Source organism: Acanthochromis polyacanthus, chromosome 1 (genome assembly GCF_021347895.1).
Source record: "Acanthochromis polyacanthus isolate Apoly-LR-REF ecotype Palm Island chromosome 1, KAUST_Apoly_ChrSc, whole genome shotgun sequence".
Classification (NCBI taxonomy): Eukaryota; Metazoa; Chordata; class Actinopteri; family Pomacentridae; genus Acanthochromis; species Acanthochromis polyacanthus.
This window is the reverse complement of record NC_067113.1, coordinates 58,727,996-58,749,102: the sequence shown is the minus strand read 5'-3', so window position 1 is coordinate 58,749,102 and position 21,107 is coordinate 58,727,996. Positions and strand designations below refer to the sequence as shown.

General features: G+C 36.5%; 1 protein-coding gene across 1 annotated transcript in view; it reads right to left on the bottom strand.

The window, feature by feature from the left end:
• LOC110959952 (thyrotropin-releasing hormone-degrading ectoenzyme) overlaps positions 1-21,107 on the bottom strand; it is a 284,810-nt gene that overhangs the window by 129,190 nt on the left and 134,513 nt on the right. Inside the window, exon 5 of the mRNA XM_051949719.1 lies at positions 7,802-7,956. Coding sequence (XP_051805679.1) covers positions 7,802-7,956 — 155 coding nt within the window. The remainder of the gene's footprint in view (positions 1-7,801; positions 7,957-21,107) is intronic.

Genomic DNA, 21,107 nt, shown 5'->3' with positions numbered 1-21,107 from the left:
ACAGACGTCTTGTAAAGTCAAGTCTTCATATTTTCGTGCACATTTTCAAATATTGCAAAGTAAACAGAAAGAACAACCTTCAGCCTCTCAAGTCTGAGCAGATTTTGGGTCACGTTTTTCCTCAAAACATAAAAAAACTAAACAAAAGTTGACTATCTTTGATTATTTAACCCTGGAAAAAAAACACGAAGACTCTACAGACTGCAGATGTTCACCTATTGATATGTTTTAGTAACACAGCCTGCAGTTCAATCTGAAAACTGTAGAAAGATGTTTCTCCATGCTGAATGTATCTTCAACAACTTGCTCCTCTGTTCACTGTTTGAGCCATGCTGCATTTATTTTATTCATCCAGTAGCTTTGATTTTCCTCTCATGTCTCTTTTTTTGTGTCTTGTTTTTGTCATTATGTTTTGTTTTACGCATTTTTGTCAATTTTTTCTCAACTTGTGCCTCCTGCCTGTTGTTTTCTGTCTTTTTTTGTCATCATGTGTCTTAATTTTGATCCATTTCTGTCTCATTTGTATTGTTCCGTGTCTATTTTTCTTGTCTTGTATCTTCTTTATGTCATTTTGTGTCTCTTTTTGCTGGTTCTGTCTGCACAGTTTGCAGATATTGAACTATTTCCATGCTTCCAGCCTCTCCGGACCTTTTCTCTCCACTCTGCTTATCATCTGTCGAAATAGGTTTCACCATGCTGAATGTATCTTCTAATCTAAAATTGTTCAACATGATTTGAAATTTGTCCAGAACAATCCAAATTTGTCTAAATTAACTTTGTCCAAAGTCAAGTAAAATTGTTAAAACTGACGAGAAATCTGTCCAAAGTTTTCAACAGTGCCCCATAAAAGCTAGAAAAATGGCCAAAATGACTTTAAACTTGCTAAAAATGACCCCAAATTGGTTCAGTATGAGATTTTTGGAGTCTGTACGGACAATTTGAGTCATTTTGGATCATTTTTGGTCCAGTTTTGAGTGTCTGTTCATCATCAGTAGAAAGATGTTTCTCCATGCTGAATGTATCTCCAACTACTTGCTCCTCTGTTCACTGTTTCTGAGCCATGCTGCATTTATTTTATGCATTCTGTTGGTGAAGCAACAGTGTTACTCAAAATTTGTCCAAAACAAGGAGAAGTTCATCCAAAATATCCCATAAATCATCCAAAATAACATATAAAGTCTCTAAAACAATTGTAAAAATTACACGACAATGATGTTTCCGAAATGACTCAAAATTTGTCCAAATGCATGAATTTATCTCGATTTTTGGTTCTTTTTTCATGATCTTATGCAAACTGGCCAATTTGTGAATGAAAATGGTTCAGTTTTCAAGAAATATCAGTTTCAAGCTTAGTTTTGGTCATTTTGTGTGTCATTTTCTTTGTTTTTCAGGTCTTTAATTTTAATTTTGGAGGTTTTGTATCTTATGTTGTTTGTTTTTTTTTTGTCTTTTGGGATCATTTGTCTTCAATTTAAGTCATTCTTCATGTCATCTTGGTAAATTTGCATCTAGTTGTGGTCAATCTGTATCTCATTTTGGGGTTTTCTGTGTGTTTTTTTGGGATCATTTTTATTTAACTGTTTTCCTCTCTGCTTGCAGTTAAAAACTCTCTGAATTTTTGTCATGCGACTGATAGTCACAGCTGAGTCATTCATAGCTTTACGCTTGCAACAAGGAACGCAGATTTTTTTGGCTTTTACAGGATCTGGTTCATTTGAAATGCTTATTTTTAGCAAAATTTTAAATGTAGAATTATTATGTAAATGTGAGTAACAGCTTTCATTGAGACAGTATTGGTTGATTATTGTTTTTAAATTCTCATTTTGTTTTTTTAAAACAAAACTAGTTGGTCATAGATGATATTTCTTCTCATGTTGCAGTGAGAATTGTTACAGAATCTGATGCAAACCATTTAATTTTAGTCAATTTCTACATGACACATGCAGAACAAATATACAACAGTGTGTGAACTTTTAAGGGTCTGTAATTCTAAACAATCTACATTATTGCACATATATATTTATAAAAATCATTTGTATCTGCTTTTATTTTGAAGGACCAATATGAAGAGATTTATTGGGGACAAACTGAGCCACAAACACACAACTACTCACTAGTTGTGGTGAAAATAACTTGAATATTTTCCATTTTTCCACATAAACTTCTGAACATCGCTGTTTTGTTTTTTTCAGCCCCACGGTAAAAACTGCTATTTTTACAGGACTGCAGAAGTAAACAGCGACTGTTTGTGTTGTGATCTCTGGTTCCTGACGCCCCAACGCCTCCTCAGTGAGGCAATAAATAATATTCATGAGGTAAACATGTTGCTTCGGAGGTAAAGACGCACCTGAGGCAGCTGAATTTGTGGGCAATCGGCGGCTGTATTCTTATTCAGCCGTTTTACTTTCGCTTTAAACACAAGAAAAAGTTAATCATGAAGTCTGTCGTGAGAAAAAAAAGACCAATTTCCTTTTTAACAGATGCAGATTATCTGGCTGTAAACAGACGGAACGTGACAGAAGTCAATGAATGGCTTGAAATGCAACGAGGCTCTGCTTGTGTTGAGAAGCTCCTCGAGGCGACGATAGCAGCAGAAGGAATGATCGTGTTTTTTACAGTATGACCAGAGATACGTGACGAGAAGACAAACACCACAGAAGAAGAAGGAAGTGCAAAGGCTGGAGTCAGAGCAGAAGAAGAAGACGACGAAGAAGAAGATGACGAAAACATAGAAGTACTAGACGAAGAAGAATAAGACGACGAAAACATAGAAGAAGTACTAGACGAAGAAGAAGGAAGTTTAAAGGTTGGAGTCAGAGCAGAAAAAGAAGAAGAAAGAAAAGAAGAAGAAATAAAAGTAGAAGAAGAATGTGTTGATATAGAAAATAAAATAAATGAAGTCGAAAAATAGAGATAGAAGAAATAGAAGAAGAACTAGAAGAGGAAGAAGAGTGACTCAGCAACTGACTTTAAACAATGAAGACATACGTAGAAGAAGAAACAAAGACAAGAGGAAGCAAAGTGACGGAGAGTCGGACCAGAAACGACGTCCATTAGAGGAGAATAAAGACATGCAGAGTGATGAACGAAGACAGAACGAGAGCAGAGACGCTGCAGGAAACATCCAGAACACTTGAAATCTGCAAACCGGCTGCAGATTTCTGTCCAAGGGACCAGTTAGAACCATTAAACCAAATTCAGTTTACATGACAACACACCAATAGGGCAAAACACCAGCAGCAGCTTCTAGTGAAACGCAGAATAATGGTTCTTAATTTGTCTTTGTGATTTATTTTACCATCCATACGTTGCTGCTCGGACGTGGTTGTTATTGGTTTACGTTCTGACAAATCAAAAATTCTGAACTGGTTTGAAAAATGGAAATGAATTGCACCAATTCAGAGGAATAAAATAAAGTCAGCATGGCTCAGAAACAGTGAACAGAGGAGCAAGCTGCTGGAGATATATTCAGGATGGAGAAACATCTTTCTACTGATGAGCAGAAACTTAAAACTGGATCAAAAATGGTCCAAAATGACTCAAATTGTCTGTAAAGAGTCAAAAAATCTCATACTGAAGAAGTCATTCTGGACAATTTTATGCTTTTGGGCAAATTTTGAATAATTTTTTGAAAATTTTTGAGATGTTTCCCTCAATTTGTTTGACATGTTGAATCATGTTTTGCCAATTTGGACATTTTTTGTGTTATTTTGGATGAATGAATCCGTATTTTGGACAGATTTGTGTAACACTGAGGAAGTTTCAAGTCACTCTGGACAAGACTGAGCAGAAAATAAAACATAGTGACTCAGAAACAGTGAACAGAGGAGCAAGTTGTTTAACAGTAGATGAAAAACATCTCATTTGCAGTGTGATTTATGGCTTTGTAGCTCCATCAGACTGCTTCATTCCTCTAGTTTTAATCGTTCCGTTTCCGTAGAGATGCAGGACTTTATGTCGCAGTGGGTAAAAATGCGGCCAGAGCAGAGAAACGGCACAGAGTTCAGAATATTACAGAGTTTACAGCATCTGATTCTGGAGTTTTTGTGACTCGGAAATGACTTCGTTTGCATTTCAGACTCCATCACTTGTGACATTTCCAGATGTGAACCGTCGGAGCGATGTGATCCATTTAACCGACCAGCCAGCTGCCTGCGTCTTCTCCCTTCACTTTAATATGACTCTGTGCTAATACGCAGCGGTGTTTCCGTTTTTATTTCTCTGCGGCAAACAAACATGCAACTTCTGTTGGAGAGAATCTGTGGCAGCTAATGAAGGGATGTTTGAGGAAGACGTTCCAACAGAGTTTATGGCGTTGGCATGATTGATGAGCAGATGACGGAGATTAGCCGTCAGCCCTGCAGTTTAGACTGTAGCAGCAGCTAAAAGATTTAATTACATGTCAGGCTGAAGACAACGGACTCTGAGCGTTTAGAATCCCACAATGGATGGAAATTTAACCAAATGGCTCAAAATTTATACAAAATGAGTCAGTATTTGTTGAGAATTTAACAAAGTTCTACCAAAATGGCTGAAATGTACCCAAAACCTCTCTAAAAATATTTCAAACGTGGAAATATCCTCAACTCGTCCAAACTGACTAAAAATGTGCCCAAAATGAACCAAGATTTGGACAAAATGAGTCCAAATGTGGACAAAACAAGTCATTATTTGTTGAAAATTTAACAAAATTCATCCAGAATGAAGAAAAATTTACCCTAAATGACTTGTAATTCGGATAAAGTTTGTCAAAACCTGTTGAAAATTTGCAAAATTCATCCAAAATGAGTCAAAATTTGTCCTACATTACTCAAAATTTTGACAAAGTGAGTCAAAATTTGGACGAAATGAGTCAGAACCTGTTGAAAATGTGCAAAATTCATCCAGAGTGACTCAAAATCTGTCCAAATAACTCACAATGCGAAGAAAATGAGTCAGAATTGAACAAAATGAGTCAAAATATTGACAAAATGGGTCAATAGTTGTTGAAAATTTAGCAAAAATGAATCCAGAATGACTGAAAACTTGTCCTAAATGACTTTAATATGAATCTGTGCTAATGTGCAACGACGTTTCAGTTTTTGTTTCTCTGCTGCAAACACACATGCAGCTTCTGTGGCGACTAATGAAGGGATGTTTGACGAAGACGTTCCAGCAGACGATGAGTTTCTGGCGTTGGCGTCGTTGACGAGCAGCTGATGGAGATTAGCCATCAGACCTGCAGTTTAGACTGTAGCAGCAGCTAAAAGCACAGATTTAATTACATCTCAGGCTGAAGCCAACGAACTCCAAGTGTTTAGAATCCCAGCAGGAGGGTTGGTTTACTCCAAATCTGTCCATGTTTTTTGTCCATTATTATGGGTTTCTGCTGCATTTATGTCCATATGTGCTTTTGAACTTTCATCACCAACATGAGGCAAGTTTCTCTGATATTAGTCGCTCACGAAACACAAATAAATCCTCATTTTGTGCCAACTGAATTTAAAAAGTAGCAGCTTTTTTGCAGTGTTGTCAACAAAGAACCATTTATAGTTCCCCAGAGAATTTATTTAAATGAATCCCCAAAGGTTCCAGATAGCTTTAGAAAATGCTTATTTTAGCCTCCATAACTTCAGCAAAAACAGATTTTAGGGAACTTTTTTAGATAATTATTTTTGGACCAACCTGGTTCTACTGATAGTTCTTTCAACAGCAGGACTTAACGATCATTTAGGTCATTCATCAACTGTAGGAATCTGCAAAATGGTTCCTTCAGACACCAGAAATGTTGCTCTAAACAACTTGAGCACATCTAGTGCAAATGTATAGAACCAGGTGCCTCAAAGAACCATCAGAAATGGACCACTTAGAACACCACAGATGATTTTTTCTTCAAAGAACCACTAATGGTGCCTTGAAGGACCATCATAAATTATTCTTCTAGGCACAATTAATGGACTTCGGCAAAAACAGGTTCTTTAGGGAACTATTTTCCAAATAGTTCATCTGGTTCTGTTGTGATATTTGATGTTGGTAATCTTTTAAATGGAAACGGGACTACAAAGAAGCTTAGGAAAAAAATCCTTTTTTTAAGGAAACAGGAAGGAAAGATTGTTCACACCTGGTTTCATTTCAGTAACAGGACTTTATAATGGTCACTTTCTAGGAATAAAGCCACGTGTAAAAAACACATTTAGTATTTGGGGTTCTGGACTGTTGGTCAGATGGAAGAACATCTCACAAGATGCCAGCTAGTTTTTTTTTTTGTTCTGATGTTTTATTGAACAAATGATTGAAACATGAAGAACCTTTAGCTCTTTCAAAAACCACAACAAACTGTGAAAAACTCTTCCTTAAAAGAAGAGGTTCTGTGACCGATGAAAGCACTTTGAGGAACTTTCTTCTTCTGAAAGTAGCAAGAAAATTGGTGAAGACATTGTGAGTCATTTTCAGCCCATTTCAAGGCATTGCAGACAAGTTTGTTGCAGTTAAGATATACTGTGAGAAAAAATGTGATCTTTTTGTGTCTTTTTGTCTAATTTTATTGTCAAATTCAATAAATTTGTGGATCCACCAGATTCTGTTTAGACAATGAGGCTCAAGTATGAAGGAAGTAGTAAAATTAAATGTAAAGCTTTGCAGCATTTCAACACCAACATGAAGCAGATTTCTCTGATATTTGCTGCTCAAAAAACACAGATAAACCTTCATTTTGTGCCAACTGAATTAAAAGATGATTCTTTGCAGTGTTTCCAGTAAATTTCTTTCATGAAACCCAGAAGACAGTAGAGAACCATCAGAAAATGTTTCCTTCAGGTACCATAGATGCAAAGAACTTGAGCCATTTCCAACAACTTTTGAGTCATTTCACACAGAACTTTTTTTGTTTTTTTGCATCATTGCAGACAGGTTTTGAGGCCTTTCTGTGTAAGTTTAGCATAATTTTAACGAAGTTTTGATGAACTTTGAATAATATTCAACACATTTCAGGTAGTTTTCATTTCAGACACATTTTCTGTAATTTTGAACAAATTTTGAGTCATGTAGGATTATTTTTTGCAATTTTGGATGGATTTTGAGGAATTTTAGACAAGCTTCCAGTCAGTTTCAATAATTTCAGACACATTTTGACACTTAGGACATATTTTTAATTATTATTGATAGTTTTAGAGGTGACACATTTTGGCAGTTAGGCAGCATATTTGATTTATTTTTACTCTTTTTTTTGTGTTTTTGTTCAATTTTATCATCAATTTCAATAAATCTGTGGGCCCACTGCATTGTGTTTTGCTAATGCAGCTCAAGTATCATTAAAGTAGACGTTTAGCAGCAAAATCAAAGATAAAGTTTGCAGCATTTCTGGGTTCCTTCCATTAGAACATATTTAGTATTTGGGGTTCTGGATGGAACAAGAAGTTAAAAGATGTGACAGACATTCATCCCCATTTTCAGATGTTTTATAGAACAAATGATGGATCAATAATTAAAATAAGTGTTAGTTGCAGCTCTGCCACTAAAACAAGTATCTCCAGTAAACATGAAGAACCTTTAGCTCTTTGAAAAACACACAAAAAAAAAATTATGAGGAACACTCGCTTAAACAAAGAGGATCTATGACTGATGATGGCACTTTGAAGAACCTTTTAGGAACCTTGAATCTTCTGAAAGTAGTAAGAAAGTTGGTATAGACGGACCTTGCACTCAGAACTTTTTCATAGCGGTACGATCAACGAGAATAACTTTAAAAGTCATGAAAACTTAGAAGTTTTTCTGCAATAACTGGCTTCAATCTTGTGGTTCTACAGTGTTCGTGTTCTCCTACCTGGTGGCAGATCTCGTGGACGACCACCATGGTGAGCTCCATCTGATAGGACGACGACGACACCTCGGCGTCCAACAGGATCTTCTGCTCCACGAAGACGCTGAGGCCCCAGTTCTCCATTGCGGCGTACGGATGTTTAGGAACCGCCAACAAATCTGCAGAAAACAACAACAGGGACAACACATTAGGGCTTGTTCCTCCATTAATAAAGCCGGTTCCATCCAGCGAGACTTAAATAAAAGGAGGCGGTCGCTGTGACAGAATGACTGCTGGCAGCTGAGCAGATCCCATTTTGGGTTAAAATTAAACTCATGAGTCATTTTAACAACCTGCCAAAGAATCCTTTCATCCCCACAACACTTCCTCACACAGAACTCTGCATATATCTGTACAAGGTGGAGGAAATGTGGAGAATAAAGTAGGATGGAATAAAAAAAACAGGAGACACGAGGGAAAAAACTTCAAATACGAGATACGGGAAGTGAAAGAGGAGCTTCAGCTTCTCTATGGAAGATTTATGGAAGTCAAACTACAGAAAAAAATGTCACCTCGCTGGACCATGAGTCAAGGAAAACTAAAAGTCAGGGAAATGTTGCTTCTGGTTTTGACTGTATTAAAGCAAGCAGAAGATGAAGGAGACAGAGGTGAAAGTGGAGAAAATACAACAAAAAATGGATTTAAGTTGAAAATATTCCTATTGCTGCAACAAATATTCACAAAGCTAATGCATTGTCTTCATCTACAGTATATGTATGGAGCAGGTTTGTGAGCTTTTATTGTGAAATGTGTTGTTTCTTTGGTTTAATTTCACCACAAGAACAAGGAACTTCATGTTTTAATCAGGTTTGTGTGATCTGAAGGACTAGGCATCTACTCTGTAGTTGCAAACCAACCATCAGCTTTAAGTTTCTACCAAATAAATACGAACGATGTGATCCAGACGCCAAAGTTGGAGCCCAGCTTTGTTCTGAATATGTTCTGAGAAGGTTCTGTAAAGTTCTAGTAAAGTTTTCTCTTAGTTCCCAGAACATTGTTCCAAATACCAGAAAAATTCTCCAAAAGACACTCGAAAAATGGGCTTAAGCTGTTTTTTGAATTTTGCATTGAGTTTGTCTGTCCTTTTTTTTCTTTATCATGTATCATTGTAAGAACACTTTGTAAAAGAACGTTCTCCTTTGGAAATATGACAAAATCACAGGAACTTTATAAAAATACACTCTGTTCTCTGAGTCCTCAATCATTTTAGAACACGTTTCAAGTCATTTTGGACATCTGTTGTGTCACTTAGGAAAGATTCTGAGTCCTTATTGACAGTTTTAAAGGCATTTCAAAAGCATAAAATTTGATTGCTTTTGAACTATTTTCATTTTAGATTAATTTTGAGTCATTTTCAACCCATTTCAGATATGTTTTGGCCATTTTGAAAGTTTCTAGTCATTTTGAACAGGTTTTCAGTCATTATTTACAAATTATGTGGATTTGGGACAGATTTCTAGCCATTTTCAACCCATTTCAAACATTTTTTGTCAGTTTGGCCACATTCTGAGAATTTTTTTTACTTTTTTTGGTGTATTTTTGTACAATTTTATTGTTTATTGAATATTTTGGAAAAATTTTAAAGGTTTTTTCATAATATTTCTTGTAATTTTGGACACGCAAAACATTTTCCAAATGTACGGTGCAGGCAAAACAAAGTTTGTAGCTCAAGATGTTGAGCTTTCATTTAAAGATTTTTGGTTCCACATGAGTAAGCTGGCGTCTGCAAGCCACAGTGGACTCTGTAAGGGAAAAAAGTTACATCATCTGGAAGGTGCCACCAAATTAATGCAGACAAGGTGATCCAGACTCTGAGGTGGAGTCCAGCTTTGTTGTCGTAATTTTAAGAAACTGCCCGCAGACCCACTTTCAGAACATTTTTTTGAGGCTGTTTGATCAACAATATCTGAAGAACTACTAAAGATAAAAACATGAACTTTTCCCCGTTATTTCTTATCACATCGTTGATTCAGAATCTGTAATATCAAACAATTTCTGATTATCAGTGACTTGAAATGTACACAACCGTTCAAAAACTTAGGGTCACAAGAAAAGCAGATTTTCTCAATAAAAATAACATTAAATGAATGATAAATCCAGTCTAGACATTGTTAATGTGGTAAATGACTATTCCAGTTGGAAACAGCTGATTTTTAATGGAATATCTCCATAGGGGTACAGAGGAACATTTCCAGCAACCATCACTCCTGTGTTCTAATGCTACATTGTGTTAGCTAATGGTGTTGAAAGGCTATTTGATGATTAGAAAACCCTTGTGCAGTTATGTTAGCACATGAATAAAAGTGTGAGTTTTCATGGAAAACATGAAATTCTCAGGATGACCCCGAACTTTTGAAGGGTAGTGTACTTAAAATTTGAAATTGTCATAACAACTTCCATCTTTGAGCTCATATTCACATAAAAACTGATAAAGCAGAAGTCAACTAGAGATGTTTTCAGTTGTTAAAGTTCAATGAAAATAGCTTTTTAAACATTTTTTCTCAGTGCTTGTTGGTCACTTCTGGTTCCGAAAAAGTCCAAGATGGCAACCAAAAAGTGACGTCACCGAGGTTACAACCGTCACTTACATACAATCTTTGGTCTACACAAAACTGTGTAGCTACACAACTAGATGCATTGTCTGTAGGATTACATTTGTTCATCGGGTATCTGCAATGTATTTTATTGCTCTTTTTCAGCCCACCAATCATATATCAGATGGACTGCCAGCATAGTAAGCCAGAAAATGGAGGAGAAGCGTCCAAAGTGTAGGGAAAGGGAATTTTAACGCAAACCATGACATTTTTCCAAACTCTAACCAAGTAATTTTTCAGTGTCAAACCTTAACCGAGCTTCCAGTGTGTAAAAATGTGTGAAAAAGTGGATATTTCAACCAAACTGTGTCGTTTTAGAGATGAATCTGAACGAAGAACTAAGTAAAACCAAAAGTAAACAATGAGAGAAAACCAAACTTTGTCCAGGTCTTCTGATTTTATGCCTCCATCCATCTCGGACTTCTTTGTTTTTAACGATCAAGCATTGAGACTTTTCAGAAAAAGACTTTTTTGAGCAAAGGAGAGTAGTGACCTGATTATTGAAACTGTTTCTCTGGTACATAAATTATGTAAATCCCACATTAGCGTCTCCGTCTCAACCATCAGACTCTCCTCTGACGTGTTTTTCGAGCTCTGCGACAGATTCTCCTCCTGCTTCATACTGCAGTAAAGACATTCAGGAGACTTTCTGAAAGCTGCAAACAGCAGAAACTCTGCAGGTTAATCCGAGCCGACCGAACGTCTGCGGGTCAGACCGACTCAACGTGAAGCTGAATGCAGCACTTTCTGCAGGAGACTCATCTGGTTTCTCTATTTTCAGCTTCCTCGTCTCCTCCATCTTCCTGCTCACGACCTGGAAATCAATCTGAGCTCCTCGTTGAAGGATGATTTCTAAAGTGCATCATGAGGAGGGATGGTGCTCAGGTGAATCCTTCACAGGACTATTTTTTAGTTTCCATGACATGTTAAAGAGCTGAGACACACTGCAGGAGCACCACTGACACATCAATCTGTAATATATAACATTTAACATGCCACCGTTTACTTGGATTTTATGCTTATCGGCTCCCAAACACTCACCGGTGGGTTTGAAAAGCATGTTATCTTTTTTTTTTTTAATCCAGAAACGGTCAAAACAGAAACATTTGTTGTATTTTCAGCTTTTCTGACAAACTAATCATTTGTGACCTGCAGTTCTGTTGGAAAAAATGTCCAAATCTAAGCTTAAAATTAAACATTTTTGCAAAATCTTGGCATAATTCAGGTCTTAATATTTTTAAAATCGCTAATAATGAAGCATTTACATTATCTGGATTCTGTAGAAGACAAAACTATTACTAGAACTATTCGGCTGAATTGCAGGCAGTGTTTCCCTAGAAACCAATAACAATATATTTTTGGAAGAGCCACCGTTTATTCCAGTGTTGTTAAAAATGCTGATTTCAAAGATATTGAAAAAAATATAAAACCTACAATAGTCCCGGAATTTACAGAATCATGCTTCTGCAGAAAATTACGTACACATTCTTTGGCTTTAATATCAAACGTTTGCAAGAAAAATACTCACATTTCTGACATAATAGTCGCAGAGAATGTGTGAGTTTGCTTCTCATAACTAATCTTGCAAATTTTAAGTGTCTCTCCAACTTTAACAGCTGTTTTTGCAGCTTCTTTTCTGTCCAAACTGTTGGATTTTCTACTTTCTGATGGAACAATCATGCCGTTCTTTTGGAGAACTGAAACAAATCCTTGCTTAAAATTGTCTACTTGTTTACTTTGTTTAAGGTAATCGCGGACATTTGTTGGTACTTCAGACAGAATTTTTAGTCAATTCAGACAATTTTATATTACTTTGGACAAGTTTCACATTATTCTAGATTAGTTTTGAGTTTTTTGTCATGTTGGGCTTTTTTGTTTTCAATTTTGGACATTTTTGTGTTATTTTGGATCAGTTATGAGACATTTTGAAAGAATTGCTCCTTATTTGGGACAGATTTTGAGTAATAGCAGGCAAAATTTAAATCACTTTGGACAAATAAAACCTACTGGCTCAATAAAATAAACGCAGCATGGCTCAGAAACAGTGAACAGAGGAGCAAGTAGTTGGAGATACATTCAGCATGGAGAAACATCATTCTACTGATGATGAGCAGAGTCTCAAAAGTGGACCAAAAATTGTCCAAGGTGACAGAAAACTTGTCCACAATTGCTGAAATTGTCCAAAATCATTTTAAAAATTGTCATTTGGGACTAGTTTTAGACAGTTTTTAAATGATTTTCGATGACTTTAAAGTTATTTTAGACACGTCTGGAGTCATTTTGAACAGTTTCGTGTTACTTTGACCAGGTTTTAGATCATTTCGAACAAATTTTCCAACAGACCTACTGACAAAGCTACTGGATGAAAGAATAAACGCAGCATGGCTCAGAAACAGTGAACAGAGGAGGAAGTTGTTGGAGATACATTCAGCATGGTGAAACATCTTTTTAGAGGTGACTCAAAATGGCACTAACATTGTACAAACTGTCTCAAAAACTGTCCAAAATTATTTAAAAAGTGGTAATTTTGAACTAAGTTTAAATCATTTTGAACTGGTTTCAAGTTATTTTGAACAATTCTAGACTGAAAGGAAAGTACATAAATGCAGCATGGCTCAGAAACAGTGAACAGAGGAGTAAAGTGTTGGGATATGTTCAACGTGGTGAAACATCAGAATAGAGTTCATTTACTCAGTGGTTAGTAGAGGTTGAAATCATGTAAAAAGTGAAATATCTATTCTGCAGCTGAGCCACCGTTCACACCAATCTATCCAGTGTTGGTACCACCAGGAAAACAATCGAAGAATTTCATCTTTCGTTTTGGCTTTTCTTATGATTTATGGCACATTTCTGAGTTCTTTCTACTTTATCTTGGTTGTTCTGTTCCTATAGAGGTGCAGGAATTTAGATTAAAGTGAAAAATGAAGAAAAATGTGACAGGAGTGAGTAAAATTGCTGCGAGTTCAGCGGGTTAAAGCTGAAAGCACATTAGACGACCATGGAGAACGTTCAGCAGCTAAAGATCACCTCTCCAGCATCTCGAACCTCAGCTAAAAACTGGTTTTTATGAGGAATTACAGCAGAAATGGGGCTTTATTCAGAGCAAAGGTTGAGTTTTTAAAGTGAAAAGGGGGATATAAGTGGAGGAGGAGCAGGAAATAATGTTCCTTTTGGTGAAGAAATACGATTAAGAGTCACAACAGATAAAAGAGACGAGGTGAAAAGGTGAAAATGAGCTTTCTGACTGGAACAGAAACCCGGCATTTCAACAGCAAATGAGCAAGAAGTAAAGAAAAAAGAGGCATTCAGGTCTTCATTTAAATTTAAAATCAGAAACTTGAGCATTCAGGCTGCAGCGACCTTCATCAGAGACAGTAACAGAACCACAGAGGACCATTTTCTTTTCTCCGAGAAGAAAAATACAAAGAAACTGGTGAATATACGACGATTGACATTAACCATCTCAGTAACTGCAGGATAAATTTACAAGAAAATCACTAAACGCATGCTACTCTTAAAAATTATTATTCAAACCCTCTGAACCCCAAAAATTCATTGTGGTTTTTCAAACTAGTGGCCAAAATGACACCGATCTATAAGAAGAAACTGTAAAAATGGATAAAATCGTTGCAGTTTCAATGTTCTGTTTGTCACTTTTAGTTTTATTACAAAAAAAACAAACATCTAAGCTTAAAATGAAAGTGATATTTAATCAAAATCCCTTTACATGTTCTATTTTGAAATACGCCACACATAAACAAAAAATCCTTCTCTGGTGAACTGCAGGCAGTGCTTCCACAGAGCAAACAGGAAACTAATAAAAATAGTAAAGCATCTATTGTATTTAGAGCCACTGTATTTTCTCCTGTATTCATAACTCCAACACTTGGAAAAGTGCAATGTTATATAAATGTTTTTTTCCCAATATTGTGCACAAAGTCACTGAAGAAATTCAAATCATTATTATATTATTACTGTAATTTCTGAGTTCTCTCTCCTTCATGGTTCCACAGAGCTGCAGGACTTTAGATTGAAGTGTAAAATGAAGAAAATGTGACAGAAATTACTCTTCAGGGTTCAAAATCTTATTATGTAACTAAAAGATGCAATTCAAAACCTCCAATGGAGCTCAGATTTGTTTCCTTGAATATAAAACACTTAAGAAGTGTAGAAATCTAAGATTATGCAGAACTTTATCTTGCTAAAATTCACAGTCTACATGTAAGAATGTGAAATCAGGAATTCCAGGAGTGCAGTAATGCTTCAGGAGCAAAACAACGAGCGAACAGAGAAGCAAGTTGTTGGAGATACATTCAGCATGGTGAAACATCTTAGTAGAACTGGTGCTCAAAATGGCACTAAAAATGTTCAGAATATCAAAAAATTGTCCAAAATGACTCAAAAATGGTCATCTCACCAAATTTTAAACTATTTTGAACTGGTTTCAAGTTGTTTTGGACACTTGGAGAATACATAAATGCAGCATGGCTCAGAAACAGTGAACAGAGGAGCAGGTTGTTGGAGATACATCCAGCATGGAGAAACATCTGTGTAGAGTTAATTTGCTAAGCAGTGCGACAAGAACGTTGTCTGTAGAGAAACTGCTCAGATGGTTGTTTGCCTTCAAAAACAGAACTAAACTTAATTTTTTTGCTCTTTAACTTATCAATATGTGTGCTCTGTGTAGGATATTTGAGCCTAGAATTGGAAAATTTAAGAAAAAAAAACATTTCTGATGGGTGTTTGTTGGGAAAGTGATCACTTAATCAAACTGATTGCCATCCAGTGTGCTTTCTCTTCACAGAAAAAGCTCCTGGCAGCACTTCCTGCCTCAGATTGTACATTTTGTAGTATTTTCTCCTCGTGGACGTCTGTCAGGCTGATCTGAAGACGTCAGTCAAGCGGCGAAACATGACGTCGGTTCGGTTTGACAGCTGCCAATCAGAAGACGATCCACCGTTCAGCGTCGCCGCTCACAACGGGAGGCAGAAACGAAGATACAACTCAAATGTTTACACTCGGCTTTATGAAGCCTCATGTTGGAGTTTTTCAACACTCCTGCTGGGAGGAAACACAGAGCCGCTGTGTTTGAGGAGGAACGTCTGTGATCACAGCCTGGAAGACGAACGAGCGCCGCTATAGGTGAAGTTTCTGCTTCGCTGTGAACACAAGACTGCAGCTGCTCACCACAAACCGAACAACTCAGCAGCTTTCTAGCTAACAGAACCAGACTCCTGTCTACAGTCAGGTACAAAAGTTTACATCCACTAGAAAAGACCACGACTATCATGGTAGCGTTGAGTTTCTAAGGACTCCCAGAGTTTTCTAAGATGGACTCACTGAAGAACATGAATCTTCGTCACAAAGAACAGTCATACATGTCGGTTCTTTCATTGATTTATTAGAGGTCTTCTGGAAGTATGACTAAATCTGCTGGGTCAAAAATATACATAGAGCAACTTGAATTATCAGTTATGATGATGTAGAAAGTTGTTTTAATCATATTTTCTTAGGTTCATGGCCTCCTAACTTCTAGTGAGTGATTACATATGACTACAGCTGCTGGCTCCTCTGAAACACTTTAAATAGAACCCAATAGATCCACTAATGACACTCAAATCTACATGTAAAGTTTGGAACAAATGTTTCCATACTCTTGTCAAAACCATTTAAATCACATTTGGTTTGAGTTTCCAGTGACTGTCAGAAGTCTGAAATTTCTATGATGGAATCATTGAAGCATATGAATCTGTGTAAAGAAAAATATATCTATATATAAAAACAATCTTGAATTTTGGTTCTTTCATGGAAATATGACCAAATCTGTTGTGTCAAAAACATACATACATCAGCTTGAATTATCCATTTTGGTGATGTTGAAGACTGTGTTAATCAAATTTTCTTAGGTTCGTGGCCTCTTAAGTTCTCTTGAGTGATTATAATCGACTACAGCTGCTGACTCCTCTGAGTATATTTCAATAAAACCCATTAGATCCACTCATTAGACTCAAACGCTACAGTGGGAAAGTCTGAGGAGCTCAGCAAAGATCTGAAGAAGAAAATCATTGACTTGAACAAGTCAGAAAGTCACTTGGAGCTGTTTCAAAGCAGCTTCAGATCCTTAATCATCTGTTTGTCAGTATAAACTTCATGGTCCAGTTGTGTTACTACAACCATCAGGAAGAAAACAAACTATCACCTGCTGCTGAGAGACCATTGGTCAGAATGGTCAAGAGTCAACCAAGAATCATCAAAAAGCAGGTCTGAATGAATGATAAGTTGCTGGAACACAGCTGACAGTGTCCACAGTGTTTTACAGGCCAAAACAAATATGTTTGGAGGAGACAAGGTGAAGCCTTTAATCCCAAGAACATCAAACCTACCATCAAGCATGGAGGTGGCAGTATCATGCTCTGGAACTGGAGCTTTACACAAAGTAAATGGAATAATGAAGAAGGAGGATTGTCTCTACATTCTTCAGGAAAACCTAAAACTATCAGCAGAAGGTTGATCTTGGACACAGTTGGATGTTTCAACAAGACAATGAGCCCAAACACACATCAGACGTGATAAAGAAATGGTTCAGCCAAGCTGGAATGAAGGTTTTAGATTGGTCTCCCCAAAGTCCTGACTTAAACCCATCAATACATTTAGTTGAATGGAACCAATTCTGTCCAGAGGAGTCAAAGATAAACCAGGAGATTGTGAACGGAAATCAGAAGAACCGAACTGAGGTGGAAATGGACAATATTAGCATTTCAGTATGTATGTTTATGACCCAACAGATTTGGTCAGATTTGCAGAAAACCCATCAAGAACCTGCGGACTGATGAAGCAAGTAAAACAAATTGAGTTGAACAGAATCAGTTCTGTCCAGAGAAGTCAAGGAGATTGTGGACAGAAACCAGAAGAATCAAACTGAGGGGAAAATGTTGACCAAAGACTGTATTTTTAGTAGGAATATGGATCCACCCATAGATATACACTTACAGGAATTTTCTGGGGCTACAATAACATGCTTATTTGAGAATTTTGAACCTTTTTTTTCATTTTGAAGGGCCAAGAATTGAAAAACTGGCTTCTGCTGGAGCCATTTAATGATTTTGGATCTGCTATAAACCATTCTGTCTGTGTTTTCATCAAATTTAATTGTTATGTGATTGTTAGTTCTGGTGAATTCTGGCTTCCAAGGTTATTTTCAGGGCAAACATCAAAGAATTCCTGAATTCCACTGATGTTAGAGCCTCAAATGTTGGAGAAATGTCAACCAAAAGCAACAGTTTTTGTCAAAAATATGGATATATAGTGCATATATGCAGTTACAAGAACTTTCTGGAGCCCCAATACCGGCCTTGTTTAAAAAAAGTTCACATTATACCATCTTCAAGTACAAATAATCAAAAACCTGCCCTCTACTGGAGTCATTTAATAATTTAAATCAACTGGAAACTATTTTTTTCTGTTTCTTGCCCCAATTTTACAGCTGTGAAAATTATATTTCTGGAGATATTAAAGCTTTAAAACAGCTTCAAGGTTTTTTGACAGCGAAATCAAAGAATTCCTGAATTCTACTCATTTTCGAGCCTCAAATATTGGTGAAATGTCGACCATAAACTATAGTTTTAGAAGGAAATATGTATTCTTCCATATATATATATATATATATATATATATATATATATATATGCAGTTACAAGAACTTTCTGTGGCCCCAATACCAGCCTTGTTTGCACTTCTTACCATTTTCAAGTATAAATAATCAAAAACATGGTATCTACTAGAGCCATTCAATAATTTAAATCAACTGGAAATTATGTTTTCTGTTTCTTGACCCAATTTCATAGCTGTGGAAGTTACATTTCTGGAGATACTGAAGCTTTAAAATGACTTCATGAGTTCGTTTTTGAAGGTGAAAATGCAAAATTGTGTTTAGTTTTTGGTTCACAAATAACAAACAAGTACATTTTGAACAAAATCTGAGAAGATGCAGCAACATATTAAATAAATCCTTTCTGTGAAGACTGTTTTATGTCTTTGTTTTTAAAATTAATTTCTAAAATAAGTGCTGGAATGAAGGAACGTAAGGAAACACTGGTTTGTTGAAAGAAGATAAAAGGTCGAGGATCAGAGTCGTTGCAATTTTCACGGTTCGGTGACTTTTTATAATGATTTGCAGGATAAATGTGAAGTCTTCAAGTCGTTTTGAGCCCCGTTCAAGAGCAGAAAGGAGATGAATGTGAGTTTTTCTGCTGAGCGAACAGCCTCGCAGCAGAGAGTCGCTTTGATTCGAGCGTTCAGCGGCAGAACTCTGCAGCAGCCGTCAGTCAGTCGCCCCGTTAGCTAATCAGAGACGAACACATGTCACGACGAGGCTGCTCGGACCTTTTTTACCCAGCATGCACCACTACGGCAGGCCAAAGACAAACTGTGTTTTGAGGTTTCCTCTGTGGAAATATTTGTTCTGAACTCTGTGGACGAGTCCTTTCATGAGTTTAATGTGAAAATACTCCTTTGTAGGGTCGTGTGAGTTCTTTTAAGGAGGAAAAAGAAAGAACCAGGAAATTAGTTCTGGATTAACATTATTCTGCTTAATAAAGACAAACAAATGTACATATTTGCATTACAAATTACATTTTTTTGTGGCTTCTTCAGAAGATTCTCCCCTTGTTCAAAGCACCACTGAAAGAACCCCTTTATTTAGTGGATGGTTCGTCTTTCACTTTATGTGGTTCTTTTAAAGGTTCTTTAGTTTTGTTCAAATTCTTTGGTTTGATGACAGATAACAGCATGAAATTAGACCTGCAACTCAAGATTATTTGATCTTCAAATCATGAGAAAACTTTGTTCTGACTGACCAACAGTCCAGAACCCAAAATATTAAATGTATTATAACAGAAGGAACCCACAAATACTGCAAACTCAGACACTTATTGGCCAAAAAATTACTTGTACGATTCTAGATTCCTGAACCAGGTGGTTCCACAACAAACTGCAAACCAACCTATTTTTGCTAAATGCTGCTTATGGTGCCTAAAGGAACCATTTTTGACGGTTCTCAAAGAAACTCTTGCCTAAAGATTCTTTTTGGAACTAAAAATTGTTCTTGAATTGCATTACTGAAGGGTTTCTTCCAGTTGAAGTTAGGACTTTTGTTTTTCTGAATGTAGGAACTGGGAGAAATGTACCCGCCAGACTTAGGTTTTGATTTTTTTAAAAAAAGGAGGAACAATAAATATAAACATTCAGCGAAACAGCTGCTCCAATGTTCAGTCCAATGTTTTGTTGACCCGTCTATCAAGCCTGACCTCCTCACAGTGCAGATTTTGCAGCTTTATAGGCACTTCAAGCAATTATTATTATTCTTAGTAGTAGTAGTAACAGTAGCAATATTAGTAGTATTAGTAGCAGGAGCAGTAGTAGCAGTAGCAGTAGCAGAAGCATGTTGAAGTCCAATGTTTTATTGGACCTCCGACCTTATCACAGTGCAGACTTTTCAGCTTTATAAAGAACTTCAAGCAATAATTATTAGTGTTATTGTTAATGGTAGTACTACTACTAGTTGTAGTACTACTAGTACTAGTAGTAGTAGTAATAGTCGCAGTAGTAGTAATAATGGCAGCAGCATGTTGGAGCTCCAGTGTTTTGTTGACTCATCTATCAACCCCGACCTCCTCACAGTGCAGCTTTATACATACACAAAGTAGGAGAACTTCAAGCAATTATTATTAGTAGTAGGAGTAACAGTAGTAGTAGTATTTCAGAAAATTTTAATCCCAAACAAAACAAAGAATATTGAAGAATAGCTTAACATTAATAAATAAAACAGATGTTTTTCTCTACAATTGTCAAATAAGGAGTTTGGCTTCAGTTTTGAGAGTCATTTGTCCACAATTCTAACGGCAGACAGTAAAAAAAAACAACAAAAAAATAGCTTCGATATTGTTAAAAAGAGCTCTGTAACTTAACAGCAGCAAGGCTTTTCTTAAAAAAAGAAAAAACAGAATAAATATATTGGGTAGATGCAGGTGTAAAGAGTTATTAGAGGTTCCTAACAACAAGCCAGGCGAGGTTTTGTAGAGTTTCTTGTGGTTTTCATTGATTCGAATGTCTTTGTTTCCTCAGAGACTTTAAAATATACTTTCAGTGGAATATTTCTTTAAAACAGACCAGCTCGGCAAAAAATTATCAAACGCTTCTGTTTTCGCCTGCAGACCTAAAGGAAAAAACTCGCCTCACGCTGAGTTTCTTAGTTTCTGTCCCAGTTTCTGCTCTGCAGCTGATGATGAAGACAAACAAACAAAAAGAAAAAGACGGAAAATCTCACAAATGCGTGATGAGGACGCGTGATGCTCATTTGTTCTAATTATTGTTTCTACGCTCTAACGGAGAACCAGGAAGTAGAATTATTCCTATTTATAAATGAATGAAAGGACTCAGAATAAACTCCACCTGCTGAGGTTTAGAGTCGGAGGTGTGGAGTTTACATCGAGTGTCAGCACCGACACCGCAGGATATAAAAAAAAAAACATTAAAATAATAAATTTTAATGCGAGCAGTGGTGAAAATCACACCCAGGCGGTTTTACATAATCACAACGATGCTTACTTTGACGTCGGGGAAAAATAAACACCTTTATTTCCATAACAGCGGCTATGCAAATGGATATAGACTTTTTT